The 26,564-nt window shown below is 40.2% G+C and overlaps 1 protein-coding gene across 3 annotated transcripts in view; it reads right to left on the bottom strand.

Moving 5' to 3' along the window:
• The window catches only part of LOC126190929 (dystrophin-related protein 2-like), a 100,288-nt gene that overhangs the window by 52,017 nt on the left and 21,707 nt on the right, over nucleotides 1-26,564 (bottom strand). For 2 of the 3 annotated variants that reach the window (XM_049931566.1, XM_049931567.1), the window contains exons 3-9: nucleotides 19,437-19,644; nucleotides 18,978-19,221; nucleotides 6,480-6,591; nucleotides 4,385-4,551; nucleotides 4,006-4,127; nucleotides 3,732-3,917; nucleotides 3,521-3,635 (exon numbers count right to left, since the gene is read on the bottom strand). In XM_049931566.1, the coding sequence (XP_049787523.1) occupies nucleotides 3,521-3,635; nucleotides 3,732-3,917; nucleotides 4,006-4,127; nucleotides 4,385-4,551; nucleotides 6,480-6,591; nucleotides 18,978-19,221; nucleotides 19,437-19,644 (1,154 nt within the window). The remainder of the gene's footprint in view (nucleotides 1-3,520; nucleotides 3,636-3,731; nucleotides 3,918-4,005; nucleotides 4,128-4,384; nucleotides 4,552-6,479; nucleotides 6,592-18,977; nucleotides 19,222-19,436; nucleotides 19,645-26,564) is intronic. The other variant, XM_049931568.1, reaches the window with a different exon arrangement.

Below are 26,564 nucleotides of genomic sequence, written 5' to 3'. Positions count from 1 at the left end.
TGAGTATAGTAGCATTACAAACTAGTAACAATGAGTTACAGAATGGAAGAAAAGCTTTTAAGCAAAATCAAATAATGGAAAATCCAGGATGGAATAATGACAATATTATTAGAAGGATAAATTGCTATTCACCATATAGTAAAGATGTCAAGCCACAGACAGGTACAACAATAAGACTACTACACGCATAAGCTATCAGCCAGAAGGCTTTCTTCCAAAACACACTACATACAAAAACAACAATCCACCACCTACAATTTATTCCTCACTTTATTATCCTACCTGCTGATAAATACTCCACCACTGTCATTTTGAACTGCAAGGATTACCTGGAAGAAGGACTCCACCAGATTTTAGGCCCATCCACCTTCAAACCCTGCCACAGTGGCCCCTTTTCCGAAATCCAGCAGGATCTCAAGTCTCCCCAAATCCTTAGATCCATCGGAGAACCTCTACCCGAGTCTACCTCTCTCCTCACCCATACCACTCCCCGCCCTCCTACCTTCTACATGCTTCCTTAAGTGCATAAACTCAACTATCCAGGACACCCCATTGTGACCAGTTACTGTGCCCTCACAGATAATCTCTGCTCTTTTAGACCAACACCTTCTACCTATCACCAGTAACCTACCCTGCTATATAAAAAATACCAACCATTTCCTACACTGACTCTCCATGTCTCCTGTTCCTTTACCGCTCGGTGCCTTGCTCATCACTATTGATGCCACGTTCCTTAATATGAACATCCCTAATCCTAATGGCCCAGCCGCTATTGAATACTATCTTTCCCAACGCGCTACAGATTCCAAATCTACAGCCTCCTTCCTGGTCACCATGACCAACTATGTCCTAACCTACAGTTACTTCTGCTTTGAAGGCATCACCTACAAACAAATCTGGGGTATAGCAATGGGGACCCACCCACATTGTACTAGCCTATGTCAACCTATTAATGGGCTGTCTAGAGGAATTCTTCCCAGCCACCCACAATCCCAAACCCCTAATCATGTTAAGATTCACTGACAACATATTCATGAACTGGATTGAGGGTGAGGACACCCTATCCACATTCCTCCAAAACCTCAACACCTTCTCCCCCATTTGCTTCTCCTGGTCCTCCTCAACCCAACAAACCACCTTCCTTGATGTTGGCCTTGACCTCAAAGATAGCTACATCACAACCTCCATGCAATCAAACCAACCAACCACCAGCAATACCTCCACTTTGACAGCTGCCACCCATTGCATCCCTTTCCACACAGACTAGCAACCCATAGCCATCACATTTGCAGTGACAAGCAGTCCTCCTTGAAATATACCAAGGGGTCACTGAGGTCTTCACAGACCATAATTACCTTCCTAATTTTGTACAGAGACAGATCTGTGGCTTATCTCTTGTCACCCACCATCTCCAAAAGTGCCACCATCCAGCCACAGAGGAGTATTCCCTTTGTGACACAGTACCACCGAGGACTGGAGCAACTGAATCACATTTCCCACCAAGGTTTCAACTAACTCTCATTGTGTCCTGAAATGAGGAGTGTCCTACCCACTATCCTCCTCACCCCCACCACTGAGGTATTCCGCTGCCCCCTAAACCTACACAGTATCCTCATCCATCCCTACAAAAAAACCTGCTCCCAACTCCTTGTCTCTCAGCTCATATCCCTGTAACAAACTTAGATGTGAGACCTGTCCCATACATCCTCCTAACAACACCTACTCCAGCCCAGCCAAAAGCATCACCTATTATATCAAAGGCAGTGCTACCTGTGAAACCCGCCATGTGATCTTCAAGCTAAGCTGCAATCACTGTGTTTCATTCTACGTGGGCATGATAACCAAAAAGCTGTTTGTCTACATGAACAGCCACCAATAAACTGTGGCAAAGAAACAGTTGGATCACACAGTTGCTGAGCATACTATCCAACACAACATTCTCCATTTTAATGACTGCTTCACAGTCTGTGCCATTTGGTCCCTTCCTACCAACACTAGCAGTGTTGCACAGGTAGGAACTCACCCTACAATACATCCAATGTTCTCATAACCCTCGGGGTCTCAGCCTTCTTTAGTCACTGTCCTCCACCCACCTATCCCATTCCCTGTTCCACTCCACAGCCTTCTATTCCACAAGCACATCCACTGTCTTTTTACTTCATCTACATCTACATCGATACTCCATAAGCCACTGTATGGTGCATGTCAGAGGGTACCCTCTATCACTACTAGTCATTTCCTTTCCTGTCCCACTGCCAAACAGAGTGAGGGAAAAACAACTGTCTATGCACCTCCATATGAGTTCCAATTTCTCGTATCTTGTCTTCACAGTCCCTACATGCACTGTATGTTGATGGCAGTAGAATCATTTGGCAGTCAGCTTCAACTGCTGGTTCTCTATATTTTCTCAATAGTGCTTTTCGAAAATAATGTCATGTTCCCTCCAGCGGTTCCCATTTGAGTTCCTGAAGCACCTCCGTAACACTTAAGTGCTGTTTGAATCTACTGGTACAAATCTAGCAGACCACCTCTGAACTGCTTCAATCTGATTTGGTAGGGGTATCAAACACTCGAGCAGCACTCAAGAATAGGTCACACTAGTGCACTATATGCGGTCTCCTTTACAAGTGAACCACTCTTTCCTAAAATTCTCCTGATAAAAAGAAGTTGACCATTTGCCTTCCCTACTACAGTTCTCACACACACATTCCATTTCGTATCGCTCTGTAACATTACACCCAGATATTTAAACAATGTGACTGTGTCAATCAGGACACTAGTAATAATGTAGCCAAACATAACAGGTTTGTTCTTCCTACTAATCAGCATTAGCTTATATTTTTTCCACATTTAGAGCTAGCTGTCATTCGTCACTCCAACTACTACCATCCTTTCCCACCCCCCTCCCCACACCACTGCCCCTACTGTCCAATCTCCTGACTGCATCTTGCTGCCCTACTCACTCTCCAGTTCATCCCTGCCACTCTCACAAACAGCACTTTACCATCCCCAACCCATACCCAGTTCTTCCTCCCTCTTCCACCCCAGCTGCCCCCACCATACAGATTGATTCTCCCATCACGTGCAGTTGCTCGCAGTCTGGCCCTGGTGGCCAGAGCAGTGGTCATGTGTGAGTGAGCTGCTTTTACATGGATGTGTGTATGAATGTTGTCTGTTTTAGAAGAAGGCCTTCTAGACATAAGCTTACATGTTTAGTAGTCCTTTTGTTGTGCCTCTCTGTGACTCAACATATCTGCTATATGGTTAAAATAATAATAATAATAATAATAATATCCTTTCTGACCCAACTACAGTGAAAGAGATATTGAATATTTGTAATTAATGATTTTATATTTATTCAGCAGTTTTATATGCACTATATGTTAATTTCTGCTCAATATGAAGCAAATGGCTATTTTTAAATTAATGTTTCATTTTTACAATAATCATAAGGCATTTATATTATGAAGATTTAAAATATGTAATATCGTCCTCTGTAGATTAATTTTAATTAACAAACCATTAGAATTTTGAGCCTGTATATCTGTGAATTAAGCCACATCTGATGCTCTTGTAGACATGTTGTGAATTCCTTTTGGTTATATATTTTTTTCTCCTTCTCTCTCTCCATTTTCCTGCAAAAAAGAATGGTGTCATTTATTTAGATTACTCAAATATCACAAGAATTACGATTCCATATCATTACACATCTATAAATTGAATTGGCAAACCTTTCTTGCTCTTCAAGATTCTGTATAATATTCTGTAGCTCCTTTTGGGGATGCAGTTGCTGCATAAATCTTGAGCTACTGAATGTCTGTCTAGACAAATTAATATCATCAAGAACATAGACGGAATTTCCAGCTCTAGAATAGCTGTGATGGAATCTTGTTATTGTACCATTCTTCAAATCACTACTGGAAACATGACACTAATATAATAATCTGTGATCTTAAAATTATGAACTTTGTGGATTATATCATTAATGGCCAGCTGCATACTTACCTAGCCTGCATGTCTGAGCTAACAGATTCAGCAGACTCATTAGTTAAATATTTTGATGAACCCTTGTGAATCCGGTTTCTTAGCATTTTTAGAAAGGCAGTAGCTGCCTCTTTTGGAGTTATCTAATAGGAGGAAAAATTACAAATCCTCCCATCAGTGATAATAACTGTTCAAAATGCCTCTGGCATACAAGTAATGGACTCTACATAATTTCTACAACAAAGACACTACAGATTCATTGAGATCAATTTAAAACCAACGAATGTAACAACAATAAATCAGGAAGTTTCCTGCAGAATAAACACATTAGTTTGGTGACAATCTGAACAATTTTCTTGGGGGACTAAATTGTTCCCTTGCTTGGACTACTGTATCCTACCTGACAGCAGTATTCCTGTATTGGGTGTTTCAGCTTATGATTCTTACTAACTTTCCCTGTAAAGAAACATGCTTGACATTGATTGTAGCTGAAACAATGCAAGCATGTGTATCGAAGTCCAGTTATTGGATAGACTTTGCAGACATCACAACGGACGTAATGGCAAACTGGGGAAAAAGGAAAGGTATGTGTGAAGATAATAACACAATTAAAATAATAAGTTAAATTCAAACATTGGTCAACAGGAATTAATAATTACTGAGTCTTCAGCACTAATCAACAGAAAGATAAGCACATTTTCATCCAGCTGCCTTTTTGCTTCATGTGGTGTGTGTGTGTGTGTGTGTGTGTGTGTGTGTGTGTGTGTGTGTGTGTCTATGACTTACCAAACGCAAAAGCGCTGGTAGACAGACACAATGAAAAACACACAAACACACACACAGAATTTCAAGCTTTCGCAACCAACAGTTGCTTCGTCAGGAAAGAGGGAAGGAGAGGGAAAGACGAAAGGATGTGGGTTTTAAGGGAGAGGGTAAGGAGTCATTCCAATCCCGGGAGCGGAAAGACTTATCTTAGGGGGAAAAAAAGGACAGGTATACATTCGCACACACACACATATCCATCCATCCATATATTTGTGGATGGATATGTGTGTGTGTGCGAGTGTATAAGGTAAGTCTTTCCGCTCCCAGGATTGGAATGACTCCTTACCCTCTCCCTTAAAACCCACATCCTTTCGTCTTTCCCTCTCCTTCCCTCTTTCCTGACGAAGCAACCGTTGGTTGCGAAAGCTTGAAATTCTGTGTGTGTGTGTTTGTGTGTTTTTTATTGTGTTGTGTCGGTCTACCAGCGCTTTCGCGTTTGGTAAGTCATGGAATCTTTGTTTTTAATATATTTTTCCCATATGGAATGTTTATATATATATATATATATATATATATATATATATATATATATATATACACAAAGATGATGAGACTTACCAAACAAAAGCGCTGGCAGGTCGATAGACACACAAACAAACACAAACATACACACAAAATTCTAGCTTTCGCAACCAACGGCTGCTTCGTCAGGAAAGAGGGAAGGACAGGGAAAGGATGTGGGTTTTAAGGGAGTGGGTAAGGAGTCATTCCAATCCCGGGAGCGGAAAGACTTACCTTAGGGGGAAAAAAGGACGGGTATACACTCGCACACGCACATATCCATCCACACATATACAGACACCCTGTCCTTCCCTCTTCCCTCTTTCCTGACGAAGCAGCCGTTGGTTGCGAAACCTAGAATTTTGTGTGTATGTTTGTGTGTCTATCGACCTGCCAGCGCCTTTTTCTTTTTTTTTTCACTACAGAACATTTCTGCTTCATCTGTTCTTGTTTATTTTCCCATCTATGAAAATAAAATTTAACAAAAATGTATGCCTCCCTTGCAATATCATCAGCTTCTGTCTTGAGTAATATCAGTTTTCTCATGTGCTACACCGGTCAAAATATTTAAGTGATCAGAAGACACAACATATATTATGCACAGATAAGCCTTTAAATCATTTTAATATGATATATGAAAAACATATACTACAGATACAGGATAATCTTTCAGTCTTGTCTGTGTAACTTCAGAAAATAGCAGAAAATTCATGCTGGATAGCTCAGAAAAAAAAGGAAGCAATAATACTACTGCTCCTTAAACCATTGTGTTGTATATATTCAAAGAGAGCACCAATGAGTTCAATGACAACTGTACTGGTGAGAACTACACTCAGTTCTCTTTGGTTGCATTTGCTTCTGACTGACCTAACCCTGATTTATCTCTAACAACTGCTGTTGTCTGAACACTTTCAATATACACTTGTGTGGCAAAATATTTGTGAATACAAACAATAAGAGTTCAATTACAATAGAGAAATAAATCTATAGCCTGTTCCCAACATGGTCACCATGGCAATTGAGAATGTGTACTAGTTTCTAATACCATAAGCAAAAGACAATTATTAAATGACACATATTCACTTGTAGGTAGAGAATATGTTGCAGTGAACATTTGTCAGAAGTTAAATTGAAATTAAGTGGAAATGTAAATAAAATATTAAGCTCACCTAATTCAGCTGATTGCATACGATATAACACAGAATGCCACATGAGTATCTGTGGCTCACATAGCAGCCATTCCATAAAGGAATCCTCGGTCAGCCCTAAACTTCCTTGGCACTAGAAACAAATATGATTGATCATATGTAAATTATTAGTAGAAATAATATACATATATAATTTCCAGAATAATGGAAATAACTGGAATGGATTCATGAAGCAGTCTTACTAACTAGATACCTCTTAGTAATAGAATTTTTTTCCATTCACCAAATGATACGTGATTAGTTGCTTATCTGAAATTTGAGGTAACAATGAACTTTCCCCTGGATTAAAGCATCTGCTTCTAGAAACTATTTAGAAACTACTTATGCCAATTATTAATGGCCACTGTTAATAGAAGATCAGTGAATATTTTACAAAAGGAGTCCATCTTGATAAATGAAGAACCGCAATAGCTGCTCAATCATCCTTTACTGAAGCACCCAGTTTAGTAACTTATAGCTGCATCCTCAGATATTTCCACAGCTGTGGCTGCTCAGAGTATACTGTGTTTTGAAAAAAAAAGGGAATAATAATTTTTGAAACTCCTTCCATACTGTAAATACAGAGTCTGTGTTGGAAAACTGAAAAACACAAAACATGTTTTGTTGCTGCAGCACCATTTTCTCAGCAACTGAGATAATGGTCTCCCTGGAGACTGTATCAACTAGTGGTAGTCATCACTTGACATGAATTCCAATATTCTATCTGTCTTCCTCTGTGGACAAGGGAATGAGCAGTCAGAACAACAGTATGGAAACAAATATTTACTGCATATTTTGTCATTCACGCAATATACTTAACATATCAGTGAACTCAATTAATCCTTTGTTGATGAAGTAAATACTCCCGACCCACAAGAAATTTGGATGGTAGAACATTTGGCATTTTCTGCACAATACTCTTTTCAAGTATCAAGTATTTACTAAGGAAACGATCAATTTCTGTCAATGTAATGTAACTGGATGGATAAAAAAAAATCTACTCACCAAGCAATGGCAGAACACACACATAAAGGAATATTATAATTATTGAAGCTTTCAGAGGTGGAGGCTCCTTCTTCCAGCAGAACGGTTGAAGAGAAAGGAAGAATGGTGAAGGAAAAGGATTGGTCATGTCTAGGAAAAGGGGTAGATTTTGGAAACATCACCCAGAACTGCAGGTCAGGGGAGACTTACTGGACAGTAAGTCTCCCTTGACCCACTACTTATTTTACATACGTGTTCTGCTGCCACTATGTGAGTACATTATTTATCTATCCAATTACATTACAAGTAATTATTAAGCAGCAACAGCAGAAACACACTTATAGTGTTACAATAATTCTTTATGAGGCAAGATAGGGGAAAGGTTGAAGAAAATAGTGAAAACAGTAATTCAACAGGTAGAATCACTCATGGGCTCAGGTCAAAATAAAAATAATGGGGCAACAGGTCCTTAAAATGAAGTCTCTCTAGACCTGGCATTCTGGATATGTATAAACTACTCTCAACTGGATGACATCTGTCTCCCAGAAAGTCTTATCAAAGTTGACAATGCCATTATTATTCTCATATAGACAAGTAAATCTACTGCCAAAGTTCTTGAACAACAAAAGTGGAGGAGGACCTACAACAGCTGTCTCTACTCATGTTGATATCACCTGCTGCATGGACCTTCATCCTTGTTTGTCAACTATTTACAAAGGGTACTGAAAACACATAACTCTTGTAAGTCCTCATACAGGTATGTAATAAATACAGCTATTTATTTTTTCTCAAAAATAATCAATTTTTGAAATACAATGTAGTTGGGTAGATAAAAAATCTACTCAACCAAGTGGCGGCAGGAGAACACACACATTAAAGGTATTACAGTACAATCAAATAATATTATGAGAAGGGAAGTTGTTACCATATAGCGGAGATACTGAGTCGCAGATAGGCACAACAAAAAGACTCTCACAATTAAAGCTTTCCACCATTAAGGCCTTCGTCAACAAACAAACAAACCCCCCCCCCCACACACACACACACACGTGCAAACTCAACTCACACACACGACTGCCATCTCAAGTAACTGAAACCACAGTGCGAGCAGCAGCACCAGTGCATGATGGGAGTGGCAACTGAAAAAGGGGGGGGGGGGTAAGGAGGAGGCTCGGATGGGGAGGGGTAGTGATAGTATGGTGGGGGATGGCAGACAGTGAAGTGCTGCAGGTTAGACAGAGGGCAGGGGAGAGGTGGGGATGGGGGATGAAGTAGTGCAAAAGGAGAGAAATAAAGAGACTGGCTGTGGTGGTGGAATGACAGCTGTGTAGTTCTGGAATAGGAACAGGGAAGGGGCTGGATGGGTGAGGACAGTGACTAACGAAGGTTGAAACCAGGAGGGTTACGGGAGTGTAGGATGTATTGCAGGGAAAGTTCCCACCTGCGCAATTTAGAAACGCTGGTGGCAGAGTCTGTGAAGCAGTCGTAGAAATGAAGGATATCATGTCTGGCAGCGTGTTCAGCAACAGGGCGGTCCACTTGTTTCTTGGCCACAGTTTGTCGGGGCCATTCATGCAGACAGACAGCTTGTTGGTTGTCATGCCTACATATAATGCAGCACAGTGGTCGTGCGCGCTCGCGCACTCACCTGTATGTGTGACTATGGTTGACAAAGGCCTTAATGGGCGAAAGCTTTAATTGTGTGATTCTTTTTGTTGTGCCTATCTGCGACTCAGTATCTCCGCTGTATGGTGAGTAGGTATTACAGTATGATAGCTTTTGAAGCCAGTGGCTCCTTCTTCTGACAGAAGGCTTGAAGGTGAAGGAAGAGGGGTGAAGGAAAAGGACGGTTGAGATTTAGGGAAAGGGGTACAGTTTGGAAAAGTCAGCCAAGACCCAGGGTCAAGGGAGACTTACCAGATGGGATGAGAAGAAAAGACTGAATGTCGGGGAGAGCACTGGATGAGATTTGAACACCTGATAGATTGAAGGTGGAAGATAGGGTAATATCATCTTTAAGCTTTTGGGTTCTCAAATCTTGTCCCGTGCAGCCCCAACAATCAGTCTTGCCTTCTCATGCCATCCGCTAAGTCTCCCTGACCCAGGGTTCTGGGTGACTTTTCCAGAATCTACTCCTTTTCCTTCACCCCTCTTCCTTCCCCTTCAACCCTTCTGCCAGAAGAAGGAGCCAATGGCTCCAAAAGCTTGCATACTGTAATACCTTTTATATGTGTGTTCCCCTGCCACTGCTTTGTGAGTAGATTTCTTTATCTATTTACTGTTTCTTTCTTTCTTTCTTTCTTTCTCTCTCTCTCTCTCTCTTTTTCTTTTTTTTTTTTTCCAGCTAGCATATTGTTCTTCAGTGGATCAGAATACAGTCAACTTAAAATGTCCCCAAACCTTGTAGCACAGGTTCCAACACCGTAGAATAGACTATTCAGCAGGCAACCAAATTGCACTTCCTCTATGTCTTTCCCTATTACATACACAAAGCATCCCTCACCAATATAGCATGTTATTTACATAAATAATACAAAATCTCAAGAGAAGTAGCTTCTGATTATTAACGTGTGTGATAAAATTAATGTGTTCATTGACAAACTCCACAAGTTCAAAAGGCTGTTTTGTATAGAACACCAAACTTTTTCAAATGCCTTTCATCGCTACATCTGCCTCCAGAAACATTTTTCATGGTTTTGGAGCAAAACATGTGCAACTTCACCACAGTTTTGAGAAAAGCTCCAGATCATAAGTAGCACAGGAAATTAACTGGAATTATTTAGCACTCCATTTTCATTTTAAATGTTAACATTTTAGGTTAGGCTTTACCGTGACTGTTATCGATATTGAATGAAACAACCAGTTTACTTTTACCAGTCAGTGTGTATCCATATCCACAATGCATTTGAAATGTTTAAACCTCCATCATCAAGTGGATTTACATGTGTTAGTATGGTGTATGGTGTGTGTGTGTGTGTGTGTGTGTGTGTGTGTGTGTGTGTGTTGTGTGTGTGTTTTGTATCATGATTCTGAGGTAGCTTGTGACACTGTCTCCAGTAGTCAAAGGCTCCTTTCTTTGTTTTAACACTTCGCATGCAAACATTGTGTTTCCTAAGTGAAGATGGTATCTCATCTTTATTTAGAATGTATGACAGTTTACATGTGATGTGTTATGACAGAGAAAGGAGCCAGTGGCCATTAGAGACAGTGCCACAAGCTACCCCAAAATCGTAACACGACACACACTCGTCATACTAACTTACATGAATCCATCTGATGATGGAGGATTAAACCTTCAAAACACATTGTGGATGTATATAGACAGTGACTGGCAACAGTAAATTTGTTTCATTTGACTCCATTTTCAGTTGCATCAAATGTACAGGAGCTTTGGAAATGCAAGTAAAAGTGACTGGTTTACAAAACTGCACTCTGTTCAAGAACAGGTATTTCAGCAACACGATTCTGTTGCAATGGTTTCACAACATATGAGGTGTGACAAAAAAGTAATAGGAATTTTTTTAATTTTGCAGTCTTTATACATCCAATTAAAAAAAAATTATTGTCTTGTTGGTACACATGTTCTTGATGTACGTTTGCATCTTCAGCTGAATATTTAGTTTATTGTTGACAGTCAAAAAGTCATACATATTTTTAAGTACTTGGTGCATTTTTACTTTCGAAAAAAGATGGATCAAAGAATATGTGCTAAATTTAGCTTGAAAAACAGAATAAAGTGCAGCACCACATTCAAAAATTTGACTATGGCTTTTGGTGAATCTGTTACGAGTGAGACAGGAGATTATGAGTGGTATAAACATTACCATCCCATCAGCCATACAGACGTTACAAAGACAGCGTCCCCGATGGTGGTCAACAGTGTTTGGTATCCATTTGGACCGGTACCAAACCATCACCCCAGCTCCGGTGATCTCGGCATGAAGCAGACTGACCCTCCACCCCAAGCAGGAGGCTGCAGAAAGTGGAGGAACATGAATGGCTGCCAGCCGTGAAGCAACTCAGCCAGGCTCTGCTCCTCCACAGGCAAGAAGCGATAGGTGCTCGGAAAACGCACACGGGTGTTGTCCGGCGAAGAATCCACAACAAACTTTTTGATTTGGGCTTGAATGTATGCACTAGTCATTCTGCCTTGCTGTTTGATTGAGGGTGGAACTGCAACATGACGAGTGCCACGACGGGAAGCTAAATGGGGCCAATTATCAGAAACTAAGGAACATGGCAACCACTCAGAAGGAAAAAATCTTGAAAGCATACAAACTGTGACCTCAGCCAATGTCAACGCACACTGGAGAATGTAAGGAAGCTGAGGAAATGCATCCACAACCAAGAGTGAAGAGGAATTCAAGAAGGGACCTGCAAAATCTATACAAATGTGTTGACCATGGCTGGCATGTAGTGAGTCACCCTGACAGAGATGCTCTGGAAGCTGCCAGTTCTCGGGTACACTGCTCACAAGCTGTAATACAATGGATAATGTCAGCATCAATCCCTGGGCAAAAAACATGTTTCCTAGCTAAGAGTTTAGTGCGTGAAACTCCTCAATTGTCCTGGTGAAGAAGACACAGAACTTCACACCAAAATGCAGTGGGAATGACTACCCTGGGAAAGAAGTCTTCCATGAACACTGTCAAAAACAGAGAGGCAATACTGAAACAAGGGATCCATAGCCTGACCTGGTGGTTTATCTGGCCAGCCCTGTTCAACAAACCGAACCACCTGGCAAAGAACTAGATCAGTGGCAATGGTAGCTGCTATGCGTGAACTCATAATTGGAAGACCCTTGACTGCAGCCTTCATTTCAGTATCAAGATGGAAGCACAGAAATTCTTCAAGATCAAAGTCAGGATCAGGACCCAAACAAAGGCATGACAAGGTGTCCACATTAGCATGTTTAGACACATAGGTCGAAAATCGATTTTGTAATTGTAGAGAGACAAGAGCAGTGCCCAGTGTTGTAGGTGGTGTGCTGCACTGCCAGGCAAGGAAGCATGAGGGTTAAACAATGAAACCAAGCATTTATGGTCAGTACTAAGGTGAAACTTGGAGCCATATAAAAAAATATGAAATTTCTTGAGAGCATAGACTATGGCAAGAACCTCTTCTCACATCTGAGAGTAACACTGTTGGGACAGAATATGAGATTTAGAGGCAAAAGCAAAAGGTTGTTCAGAGCCGTTGGCACATCGGTCTGCTAGGACTGTGCCAAGGCCATACTGAGGCACCAGCCGCCAAAACTATGTGCTGGTTTGGAGAGAACATAGCTAAACAAGGGGCCAAGAGAGTTTGGATTTCAACATTTAAAATGCATGTTCGCAATCCGGGCTCCAGCAAAATGGTACTTTCTTGCGTAACAAGACATGCAAAAGATGGATCAATGAGGCTGCCCCAGAAGGAATTTATGTTAGTAGGTTATCTGCCCTAAAAAGGCCTGAAGCTCCTTCATGGGCAAGGGGCGAGGCACAGACGTAACAGTGGAGTCATGGTCTGGCAAAGAGCGAAACCCATCCTGCGAAATCTCAAACCAGAGATAAACAACAGAAGGTTGAAAAACTGAGATTTTGCGAGTTACACCATGAGTCTGCAGACTGTAAGACAGAAAATAAAGTGTGCAAATTTTTCTATTGATGGGCTGTGGGAGGGCCTGTGACAATATCATCCAGATAATTAATGCAACTGGGGAAAGGCATAATCAATTGCTCTAAAAATCGTTGGAAAGTAGTGGGATCACTAGCCACACCAAAAGGAAGGCACAAATACTGATAAAGACCAAAAGAAGTATTCAAAACCAGAATTCGCCGAGACTCAGTCTGCAGGAAACCACAGAAATGCTTCAGACAAATCAATTTTAAAGAAGTACTGGCCACTCGATATTTTCTCCAACAGTTCCTCCTGGTATGATTGACTGCCTGTTGACAGTAGTACTGAAGTCACCACAGATGCAAAGTTTCCCTGAAGGTTTCCAAACTACAACCAGCGGAGACGACCAGTCACTGGCCATAACAGGTTGCACCACCCTAGAGATTCAAGTCTGTACAATTCTGCTTTCACTTGACCTTTCTGGGCGATTCCTGTAATTTGTAACACACCCTATACCTTCCAAAAACAAGTCTGAAAACTTCTCACACAGTGTTTCCAATGGTAACACACTACCTAATCGGACAAAGGTGAGCGGCATTGGTGATAGTAAATCCAAAGGAATGAAATGCATCCTTTCCGAACAAGTTCTCAATGCCGGGATCAGCAACCACCAAAACTGTAATGGAACAGACCATTGACTTGTAAGAAGCAGATGCTGTAAATTGTCCTAACAGGGCAATCTTCTGTTTGTTATAACTGACCAGCTACCGTGTGACTGGTGTCAACGGTGGCGAGACTAAACTCACACAGGTTTGAGATTTCAGTAATGTCACTGCAACACCTATATCAATCTTTAGCCCAACAACTTGGCAAAAAAACACTTAAGTTGATAAAGAACTTTGGAGAAGTCACAAGCATTGGAGTCAAACAGTTTATGTCCACATTCACATCTTGATCAAACCACACACACACACACACACACACACACACACACACACACACACACACACACAAACCACAGAGGTGATATAGCTTTTCTTCCAGCAAGCATTTAAAGTAACCCAGTGCTTAGGGCATGCCAAATGTTCATGCTGGACAAAACAGAAAGGACAAGATGAAAACGGAGAATGCTGACACGGGTGTTACGGTAGTCGCGGCTACTTGGCCTGGCTTTGGCCAGCTCAGCATTGGCTCACGTGTTTACCACCATCACTGTTGCTTCCTCGTGCGAGCTAACTGTTGCGCTAGTGGGCACACCTTCTAACACTACTGCCACATCACCCCACGCTTCAATTTGGTAACTGCTGCCTGAGAAACTTCAAAAGACGGTGCTATTTGGAAAGCTTCCGCCAATGGGGTTTTTTCATAGAGTAAAGCCTTCTGGCACAGTTCCTTGGCTGGAGGTAGACGACAATTGCTTTGCAGACATTACAGCCTGCATAAGAATTATTATGGGCATCAGTAACGAACTGACACTTATGGCTAAATCTGTGAAGTTCGGCCGCCCAGGCCCTGTATGGCTGGTTTTGTTTCTTGTGGCACTAGAAGAATTCAAGTCACACTGCTATGACATGCATTCATTTGCGATGGTAGATGGACAATAAACCCCACATTTTATCAAAAGTAAGAGCTACCAGTTCTTGTAAAAGGTCAAGCTGACACAGTAATTGATAAATTTTAGGTGGAACTCATGAGAGGAAGAAGGCTTTGCAAAAATTTGAGTCTGTCACACCGACAGCAAAAAAATACTATCTGATTCTTTTTTCATAAGCTTCCCAATCCTTGATTGACTCATCAAATGGAGGAAAAATGGGTGGAATAACCAATGGAATGGCACCCTATCTGTTAATGGAAGCCGACAAAGTGATCACAGCCGAAGTAAGCTGTTCAGTCAGGGCCAGTAGCACACCATCCATAATGAATATGCCTGATGAAACCACACTGAAAGATTGCATACACGGAAACCATTCCAAATTCGTTGCCAATTGTGTAGTAACCAAGTAATACACAGAAACGATCCAAGTGACACAAATATGGCTTTAATGATAACATCTGAACAATAACCCTCTCTGGACTCCACAAGACACAGAACACTGGTGAGCGTGATGCAGAGAGAGAGAGAGAGAGAGAGAGAGAGAGAGAGAAAGAGAGAGAGAGAGAGTCAGTGCTGCTCCATGCATATATATGTGTGCAAGTCACCAGCAGATGGCATGGCAGGGACAGCGCTGTGCATACGCCTCCCACAGGCGGCCTGCAGCAGCTGGCCAACTGGAACAAGCACACGTGGCAACACCACACTTGGCGCATTCACACTCACGTGCACTAGTAGCAGGATACAGCATAGAGCAATAGAAGCATGCATGGTTGTGGAAAAGATAGATGCCCCCTATGGGTAAATTTAACAAATTTTTGGAGAAATGATATGCAGCCTGTAAGAAAATGAAGAGTTCAAATAGCAAGCCAGCACGAAGCAAAAAAGCAGAAGGCTGAAAGGTGGAATAAATACACAGGAGGGCTGTATAAATGATTAAGTTTGATGGCTGTATTATGGAAAGGGAGTAGGAAGTGGATGGAGACGAGATAAGGAAAGTAATACTATGGGCACACTGTGACAGACCACTGATATACATAAGTCAAAATATAAGGCATATGGGGTAGTTGACATTCCCTCATCATTATAAAGATCCTTAGGACAACCAACCATGACAAAATTGTTCTGCCTCATATTTGTGACATGTAGAATATCCTTAGTGTTCACAAAGAATATAGTAATCCCAATAACAAAGAAATCAAGTACTGACAGGTGGGAGTATGGTTGCAATAGAGGGAAATTTAGAGGGTAAAAGTTGTACAGGGAACCAAGTTTTGAGTACAATAAACAGATTCAAGTGCATGTACAATACAGAAGTTATGCAGAGATCGAAATACTTGCACAGAGTAGAATAACATGGACAGTCACATCAAACCAGTTTTTGACTGAAGGCCACAACAGCAACAACAACACGCTTTTCTCATCATCACCTAAACTAGAGGACAGGCTCTACCCCTCTTCCTTCAAATCTACACCCATTCTAATAACGTTATGGGACAGAGAACCATTCCCTACACAAAGACAGGTCACTGCCACTCCATCCTGTCTGTGAGCAGGAACAGATACAACATGAGCAGATGGCTAGTTTCATCAACCACAGCTTATTGTCCAGACTTGTGATTTTAAGTGGCTTTTATGTACTGGATGAATTAGTCGAACCTGCGGTATTCATCGCAGTGCTCTCAGGTTTGCATATAGTTCTGAACCATACATTGTGAATGTTTCTGGTAAGCAAATCCTGACAACAAGGCTAGGGTAAATTATGGAGTAACCATTAGTGTTCCACTGTTAGGGTCCATCTGTATTTTGCTGATTATCTAAAATATTGTCAAATAATTACCTAGAAAGTACACTAAGTGCTTTCTCTCATTTTAAGGGTCAAATCTAAAACGCTGCGACTCCTGATGACCCAAGACAGCCTTTTGCTCCAACCTTGGCATAAGACTGACGTCTGCCACAAACACTTAAAAAAGGCAGTTCTTAGTACACACTCAAAAGATAGCAAATGTTTGTTAAAAAGTAGTTGTAACTTCGGTTAGATTGCTAGCAGTCTGGAAAATGGGCAGAAAATTCGGAAACCATCCACAAATAATGAGAATAGAATGGAACTGTTTACTGTGGAACTGGCATAATCTTCAAGACAGGTATAAACTATCCTGAGAAAGTCTGTTAACAAAGTTTCAAGAACCGGCTTTACATGACGACTCTAGGAATGTACTATGACCCCCTATGTATCACTAACATAGGGACTGTGAGGACGAGATAGAAATAGTTACAGCATGCACAGAGGCATTCAAACAATTATTCTTACAGCTCTCCATATATGAATGGAACAGGAAGAAACCCTAATAACTGGTACAATGGGGCATAACCTCTGCCATGCCCTTCATGGTGGCTTGCTGATAGGGCATCACAGGCTCAGTATCTAAAGTGGTATGATGAGAGGAACAACCATAACCAATATGACGATGTCCATGAAAAGTCCTGTGCATGGAGCTCCACAAGGATCCTATGGGTTCAAGCAGTACCATATGCCTTCTAGTATGTATTTTCTTCTGCTTATAGAAGATGCCTGTGCAGGAAAACAGAAGATGCAAGAAAATTCTAGCTGAGGATAGCAATGGAGACATCTTGGACGTTTTTAGTGTTACAAGATTTGACATTGAAACTGGAATTACCTTGTACTCAACCAGTTACATATGCACATGCACAGGGACATTTTCAACTGAAACAGCAAACGGTCTCAAAAACAGATGTAAGATCGACAGTGTCCTCAAAAACTTCAAAAAATTATCCTCACAATTCTTTCAGGGCCATGATGAATTCTTCAAACCTTGTGTTTTCTTTAAGGCCAGTGAGCTTAGAGAACTGGACTGTCTTTGTCAGAATGTGTTCCTTGTACAACATGATTTTCTTTTTAAATGCATTCCCATCAAATCAGAAAGAAGTCGCCTCGCAATGTCTCATGTTGGCAGTGTGCAGACAAGTCCACTTAAAACACGAAGCCTACAATCCATTTCATATGTTCTAATTTTCATTCCTAAACACATTTTTTCTTCATAAATTCAACAATAGTGGGTTTTAAGTCAAAATATTGTTCCAGGTATGCACCTTTACTTAATCAGCATACTCTGTAATAATATATGAAGTCTCCATACTCTTCAGTCAGTTCCACTGAAAACTGTTGCAACTGACAATGCAATAATGTGTGTAGCTGCAACTTTTTTTCTATTCACACCACCACTTTTTTCATGTGCTCCATACCTGCAAATTTAGCACAAAGTGATTGACATTCGAAAAAATGAATCTGTTGATCGTTGTAATTTTTTGCTCTTTGATTGTCAACTAAATCTTTTAATTTTTCTGCATGGTATTGTGTTGTTTCAATGCAAATTTTCAGTACCCATCGCCTATGCGAATTCAGAATTCTCTTCACTCTCTTTTGTCATTCGCATTCATTTTAAAGGGCTGTGACGATAAATTGCTAGACTGCCTTCTTCTGTGGAAACGGCCATTGGATCTGGAATGTCCTTCAACTGCCAACAAACAGCAAAGAGCAAACTGTGCCGACAGAACAATTCTGCTGAACTCAGAGAGCTGTGCCGACCAATAAATGCCACACTGTAATACTAAATGAAATGTTACATTGTAGCGGGTACTTCTGAGAAGGACCAAGCAAAACTTGAGACTGGCTGGGCCATACTCCACACACAGCCTGGACACTTAGCACACATGAAGTTTGGGGTGCCACAGCTGTCCCTGGTCTAGTGCAATATTCATTTCATCAATATGAACACAGACAGTAAAACATGAAGAATAATCATAATTCAGTAGCGACTTAGCAACGCTTTGGTCTGGGCTAACTGTTACCAACATGCAGCAGTGATGCTCCGTCACTGTTTGAGTACTGTTTGTTCACTGTGTTTCGCTGGCTCCGTTAATACGTATCGATAAAATGAATATCACACTCGATAATTTGGGGCCACTTTATTGAATGCACATGTAAAATTCCACTCTAAAAATCATTTTGTTCAAAAAGGGAAACAAACGGACATTTTCCATTGACACTGGGTGTCGCATGAAAGACATGATGTAGTATTTATTTGGGCTAACTCCAGCTACACACTGCAAAAACAAAAGTGTAAATATCCGCTGAAACATCAGAGAAAATATGCCTGACAGCTCTTAAGATAGACATCCTATATGAATTTCATTGTTCTCTACATATATAATACATAAGCTCAAATCAAATAAATAGAGAAAATTATGTTTGAAGATAGTGTTCAGAAGGAAAAAATATTACTTACATGTTTAAAGCAACTTTCGACAGAGTTCTCAATCAGCTTTGGTGCAGAATATGATGACTCAGACAGGAAATCTGTTAGTTTAACAGTTGCTTTCAAGAGCAAGTCAATTTTTTTTCTTGAAACACAGTTGTTGTGATCTGAGAGCTGGTGAAAAAGATACTGGTACTTCTCTTGGATTTGCGATGAACATAAAATAACAAAGATGACTTTCAAAAGCAGCACCTGAACACTGCAGCAGCCGTCACTGTAAAATGCAAAAAAAGTAAAAATAAATTAGGTTTTAACACACTAATTATGACTTGCTACTGTATTTTTACAAAATGAAAAACAGATGGCTTTGAATTTACAGTCCTTTTTCCTCAGGGCTATACAAAATATACAAGTATTTCACTACTGACTTTGTCAGAAGAAATAGAATGAAGAGAATTTTTTTCAGTAAAATGGAACTGTAGACTTCACCTCTGATATATTGCTTGCAACACATGAATGGCCAACTGGGAAGACAGGTTGGCATCTGTGTCATTGGTGTTTTCTGTTCTTGTTGCAAGATAGATATCAGATACCAATGTTTCCAAATCTGGAAGTTCAAGAAACACTTCATTTTCTGTAGCACGAAGACAATGCTTGGTGAAAACATTTGCTATGACGTCTAGGGTCAATTTTTCCACTGGAACAAAGATAATTTTATCAATACCAATACTGTTTAATAATGTGTGAATAAAATAACAAAAAAAGTATATAGTAGGGTGCAGGGGAGAATTCCACCAGCAGTAAGAAAGAAGCTAGTTTATTTGTTTACTTACACTCATGTTCAGAAAAAAATGGAACACCTTGAACAACTAGAGGTAGGATGTTCTCATACAAAGAACATGTACATCAGTAAGTTCTGCTGAAATGATCAGCATTTGAACCATGTTGACTTGCTGGTTCAAGGTCAACATCAATATCGTGGCACTACACCACCTTCTGATAAAACGTGCCTGCAGCTCCTGTTGTCACTATAAACTGAAGGTAATGGGTCAGTGTGACTTGAGCGCATGTCCTGCAAACATATGCATGAACCGTACCATCAGATCAGTGCGCGCAATGGTTCACCGAAGGCCGTAAAACATGACATGATGGGTGAGGTTGCACCACCCGGACCACCCTCCAAAAAGATTGACACCTCATCTGAATGGCATTCCAGGACAGATCTGTGTCCTCCTAGGCTCTGGCACAAGAGTGGAACAGTTTAAATGACTAGTGCCGCACTGTGACCCAATGCCAACAATCACAGACGAACTTTGGAACCAGGTGAATGCAGGATGGGTGGTTCTACCACAGGACATCATCTGTGCCTTATAGCGTTGATGCCATCACACATGGAACAAGTTATCAGTGTCGATGGTGGGCCCTGCAACCAGGCAACAGGACACATGCCAAAACGAGGTTACTGTAATGCTAGTGTTTCTGCAGAACATACTAATGCACATGTCCTGTGGCTATAGTAATTCAAATTGTTTTTCTTTCTTTTTTTCCCTGAACATGAATGCAGTTAAGTTTTGCAAGGATTCACCAATATGTTAACTTTTGCAAATGTCATATATTTGGGTCTTAGTATTACAATAATCAATATTATTTATCAAAATTTAATATAATTTTTACATGTACTAGTATTACAAGGGTCAAAAAACAAACCCTAATCATATTTATTTATAAATACATTTGAAACACGTTACTGGTATGTCTAGCTATGCTACCTCAGCGAGCTCTTAATAAATGCCACTTTAAAATTCATTCAAGTGAATACCAGCCTTGTTTTTTTTGAGGGGAGGGGGTTTGTGGGTGCTTGATTTGAGCAGGTACTCTGGTAGCTTGTTATGCCATACTGGTCCAGGAAGAGAAAGAGCCCAGTACCTCATCTCTCATCTTTAATTTTGTCCTTTCTCTGCAGTATTTTACATTTGGACCTAATGATGTGGATCAAATATATCACTATGTTTAGTTACTTCATGGTGCTGGCAGACAAAAAAAGTAATTAACTTACTGAGTTACAAGTATCAGATTGTGAAGTATTTGTGCTGCATGGAAGCTTCATGACAAGGTTCTTTAGAGCTTAGTCCATGTATAACCCGCATTGCTCTTTTACATAGCAACAGTACATTGTTAAGGTGAACATCCAGAACACACACCCATTTTTCTATGCAGTAGTTAAGATATAGATTGCTCCAGAAAACACAGTTTGCAAGGTGGGGGTGGACACTATTTTGGATGGCCATAACCATCGTTGCTACGCACAAAATTAGTGTTTTTTTTTTTCCATCGGAGGTTTGAGTCCAAATGAACACAAAGGAATTTACAGCTGCCATTATCACGTATACCTTGTCTACACATGAGTAATGTGAGCTTCTATTTCAAATACTAGCAACTGGGATTTACTTACAGATACCTTTGGTACCTGATCATGAAAATACGAGCTTAGCTTGAATACCCCACGAGTTGTTAACAAAAATACCACTTTCTTACATTCTTTGCCATAGAAATGACTGTACTTGGCACTTTGTTTTAATTTTTAATTTTTTTGTTGAGCTACACTCTAGTTTGGTACAGAAAATTAACCTAAGTATAAAAACAAGCTGAAATATCGGTGAACAATTATAAACAAAAGAAAATAGATTTTGTTAAAAAACTTGGTATTTTTGTCAAAACACCTAGTACTGCTTTAAATATCATTACTATTGAAAAAGATAAACAGTTTTTGATCAAGCATTAGTTTAAAGATAGCTAGAATTCATGCCTGGTGTCAATTACTAGCTATTTCAGAAAGCGAGGAGAGCATCTGAGTGAGTAGAGGCAGTTGGAACAAGGCGAGAGTGAAACAGATATGAAATTCAACCGTTGGTTGCGAAAGCTAGAATTTTGTGTGTCTATCAACCTGCCAGCACTTTTGTTTGGTAAGTCTCATCATCTTTCTTTTTAAATATATTCTTCCCACGTGGAATGTTTCCCTCTATTATATTCATATAATAAATGTTATATACAAATACTTTTGAAAATAAATTAAAAGAAAAATCTTCTAATATATTTACTTGTATTTCAGTCATTTAACTTTCTGTCATCTGTATCTATCTAATAACTTTTTTCCCTCCAAACAGCTTGCTGAAACGATGACATTAATTTCAAATAGTCTTGAATCAGAGTTGTTTGATTTTAGGGAAACTCAATGAACATTGACTGATAACACTTTCCCAAAAATCTCATCGCTGCAAGTAAAAAAATAGAAGACGACATCAAGCAGTATTGACTCTCAATCTTGCAAATGCCTGTGATAAATCAAAGATGAATGACAGGGAATCAGTTCACATCATGATAGCAGTGTGAAGAGCCATGGTACCACTTGAAAAAGGTGGGAAAGGTGAAAAACTATTAGAAAAAGATGATTACAAGGTGGCAAAACATTTTAAAAAGGTGACAAATATTTCGATAAACAGATATGGCACAAATTAAATTTTTTTCATTTTTGATAATCCCCTGTCAAAAAGGCCAGTTGGGGTTTTAATAAATTTCTCTATTATAGTCCTGGATGGGGTACAGCCATTTTTCCCTTCATACAAATTTATTACTACAGTAGAGCGTCGATTATCCGAAGTAATTGGGGGACATGGGTGTTCGGAAAAATGGTTTGTTCGGATAATCGAACTGTACATGTTTATTTGCCAAAAATCTCGTACTTGTCACTCATAGAAAGGACAACATGTTTACATTTAAGCATTTTGTATCGTCAAGTTCACTTCTTCACGCAGCAGCACACAAGTGGTTGTAACAGAGGACAGAAGGTGACTGTTAGCACCGTGAGAAGCTCTTCTTGGGGGCGCGCAATCCTTCAAACTGCGCGGAGCGCCACGCCTCAACTCCAAGCTGGCGCAGCTGTTGCTGTGAACAGCTTTGATACTGCCGCTACTTCTACTGCCAGACTTCTACTGCCAACACAAGTGTGCTGATTGTTGAAACACAGCGACTGGTGGCTTGGCCGGTCAGCAGCGCCTTGTGAAGGCCCCATTAGAAGCAATGTTCTGCCAGCGGTGGCCCAGTGCGGCGACTGCTGTGGGAAACTTGGTTTGGGAGTGAGGGGGATGATGGACGGTAGGGGGGGAGAGTAACAGGTGCGAGCGAGTACACAGTTCGGTTAAGCGGTCGTTCGGTTGACCGACGTTCGGATAATCGACGCTCTACTGTATATGCAGGTACATTGGCATTTCAGTAATGGTAATTCATTATTGGTAACTGTAATTCACAAAAAAATCTACATCACGTTTTTGCAAGTAATGGCAGTCTATGCTTCAAGACTGGAAAAGACAAACAAAATATCTTTTGCATTGCCATTTCTTAGAAATCTTGGGAAAAAATGAGGTACTCGTACCAGATTTTTGTTTCCCAAGATTTTTCTGAATGTTTGCCATCTCCCTTCCTTTCACTCTGTCTTCAATTTTCATGATTTGTGCACCCTGAAGCACACCCTGGGGCACTTTTGCTGCCTTCACATAACTTTTTTCAAGTATTTTCTTCATTTTAGCTGAAGCCTGAGAGAGAAGTTCTTCTCATGCCCCCTTTGACAGTTGCTGTGTCTTTTTGTCAGAGCTGCTGTCTTATAATCAATTAATTTTTTTCATGTTATTTGTGTTATAGTAACCGGACATGACCATGAGACACTGGTCAACCAGCCAATGGTGTCAACTGTGAGTCGCCGATAACCACAGAAAGACAGCAGCAATGGATGGACAACGATGAGAAGTCTGGTGAGAGAACCAAATTGAGAGCCTAGATGCAGTAATATTAGGGATCAAACAACAATGAGTACAACGAACAATATGAGAGTGCAGTCAGAACATGACTGAGGTAGGCTGCAGAGATGGACACGGGGGAGGAAGGGGGGGGGGGGGGCATCATAGCCCGTACGTAGTGCTGAGGTGTGCTCACAAATTTTAGGAGCACTGCCTAGTGGCTGTCGTCCGGATCCATGTGTTCTGGTGGGCTTTCAAGCTTGTTGTGCCAGGATACCAGACATGTTTTTAATCTCCTCTTCAAAATATCTTTGCTTTTATTCCTCTTTTTGCTTTTCTTCTGATTCAAGTTTTCTTCACCTTTCACATTTTTCCTTATAAACACTGCTTGCTGTCCAAGCTTAATGAGTTGTGGGCGCAGAAAGAAAACAGGGGTATTGTCCCAAAGCATCTCTCACAGTCAAAACACATTTAAAAATCTTTTGGCTATCACTTTCTTGTCTTCTCCTAGTGTGTACTTCGAAGTAGTATAGTTTCTCTCTAGGTCTGCATTTTCATATAAGAGAAGCGTTTGCATGTAAGAGAAGCATTAACAAGTATTGAAATAGTTGTATATTTTAACTCTATGGATTATGAGTCTTTTTTGAGATATCCTCCTGCCATAAATTGTCAATACCTTTGTTATCCAAAGCTAGGTCATCCTCTTCAAGCTGTAAAACTTTCCACTTGTCTAATAAGTAATCTTGCAGCACAATGAATGCATTAGTTTTGCAACATTTAACATGTCACTGCAACTTCTGCTCTTTATTCTTTCTTTGGGGCCTAAGAATCCAAAACTTCTCAGTGGTGCACTGGATAAGCATGTGTTTTCCCATCACACGCTAGCAAGCTGCAATATTGTGTTTCTGGGCATTCTTTAGAAACCACAACTAGTCATGTTCTTCCAATTTACTAATCTCTTTGGTTACTTGCCTGCTAACGACTAGCTGTTCAAGAGGAAGCAGATTATCCACTGTAAAGAGTTCATTATGAAGAACTTCAGAAATACTCTTGATTTTTCTCGAAGCACATACCTTGAAAACACAGGCCAAAAAGGTTTGAAGTACATATTCTATTTCTGTATGCAACTTGTTAATCAGAGGTGTTTGGCCTTGAAAACACTGTGTGAACTTAATTAATAGTTCTACAAATGAAATTATGAAGTGAAATTCTACTTTCACTGAAGAATTTTGTTTAGAAGCATTCACAATGGTACCACATGATTTGGACTGAACAATATCAGAACCCTTTTTCAGAGGTGTATACTTAAGAAAATAACACTGAATTCCATCCCGCTGTTTCAAAATCCTGTTGGCTGAACAAGCCACCTTGTTGCTTTACACTTCAAAAACTTGTGATGGGGAACGTTAAACTTAAACCGGATTCCTTCAAATCCTCCCCAATGAACAGGTCAACTGTCAAAGTAAGCACTAACCAGAAACTTGGATGCTTCAAAGCTTTTGCATAGGCATTATGCATTGTATGAACGTTGCAAGTTCTGATGTTCTTAAGTTGTCTGCCTTGGGTGTTCTGGACATCACTCTCTAAAAGTTTTAACATTTTTTTATTGATCTTAGGTCCATCTGATTGCATCATAAGGCATTTATTTAGGAACATCCTGGATTCAGAAAGTGCTTCTCATAATTACTGATGTAATGTTTCACCATCTGCTTTACTGATGAAGAAAGTTCTTAACTGTTATGCGACACTCTCTGACCAAAATCTAATGGTTGTTTGTAATCATTTTTTATCTTTAATACTGGTAGTGTCTTTTAAACTCAATGACTAAGTTCTTTTAACTTTTGTTCCTGGAAATATAGTGACAGTCCATCAGTTATTAAGTATTTCATTTTCTTAGATGAAAGTGAAAAATATTCAAGAACAGTATCCTCTTAAAAAAGTAACAAATACCATTCTCCAAATCCATAGAATAACTGGAAATCTCCGATTTCATTGTCAAAATCAATTCAGCAATGCTGGAACTATCTTTGGTACTTAACTCTGTATTGTTGACACACATGCCGAACTTGAAGGTTGTATGTGATCTGAAAGTTCTAAATGTAACTGATGTGGCCCACATTTAATTTCAAGTGACACACTTATGTTTTGTCAAAACTGAGTGGTTAAAAACTGTCTAAAACTACAATCAATAGCGAATCACTGATATTTTTCTCAATGACTCAACTTCTCCAAATTTATATTCAGTCTGTCCCATAAAAAATAATGGCTCTACTGCAATAGAAGCATCCCCCCCGAGTACATAGTAATTATTAGATAGATTGTTTCACTCCTAATTGTCTGGCTTGTCTCTCTTTCCATGGGATAGCCATGTTAGGGAAAGCAGTATGGTTGAAACTACCCAGCCTGAAATGTCTATACATGTCTGATGAGATGAACAGATCATAATGGCCTTGATTTGTTGTAATTTAATCTGTTTCACATGCAAAACATTTTCCCTGGTGCCACCTACTCCAATCAAGGGCTGGGTATCTACTCCTTGACAAGCATGGGGAGCTAACAGTTCAGGCATGAGCAGTGTGAGCCCTGTGTTGTCATGGAGCTCAAATGACAAGGCACATAACGACCCTACCACATCAGGATGGCTGCCATGTTGGGTCTGAAGTGGAAATATGAGCCTATGCAGGTATTGTGTGCATATGGTTTTCAACACACACACACAAAAAAGGGGGGGGGGGGGAGATTTACTTCAGCCAAAAAGGGAAGAACTATTTTATGCAGGATTCTGAGGAAAGAGCACTTGACTCAGCAGTTTCTAACTCAACTGTTT

This window comes from Schistocerca cancellata, chromosome 6 (assembly GCF_023864275.1).
Source record: "Schistocerca cancellata isolate TAMUIC-IGC-003103 chromosome 6, iqSchCanc2.1, whole genome shotgun sequence".
Lineage (NCBI taxonomy): Eukaryota > Metazoa > Arthropoda > Insecta > Orthoptera > Acrididae > Schistocerca > Schistocerca cancellata.
The sequence above is the reverse complement of the archived record's forward strand: the minus strand, read 5'-3'. Positions and strand labels throughout refer to the sequence as shown.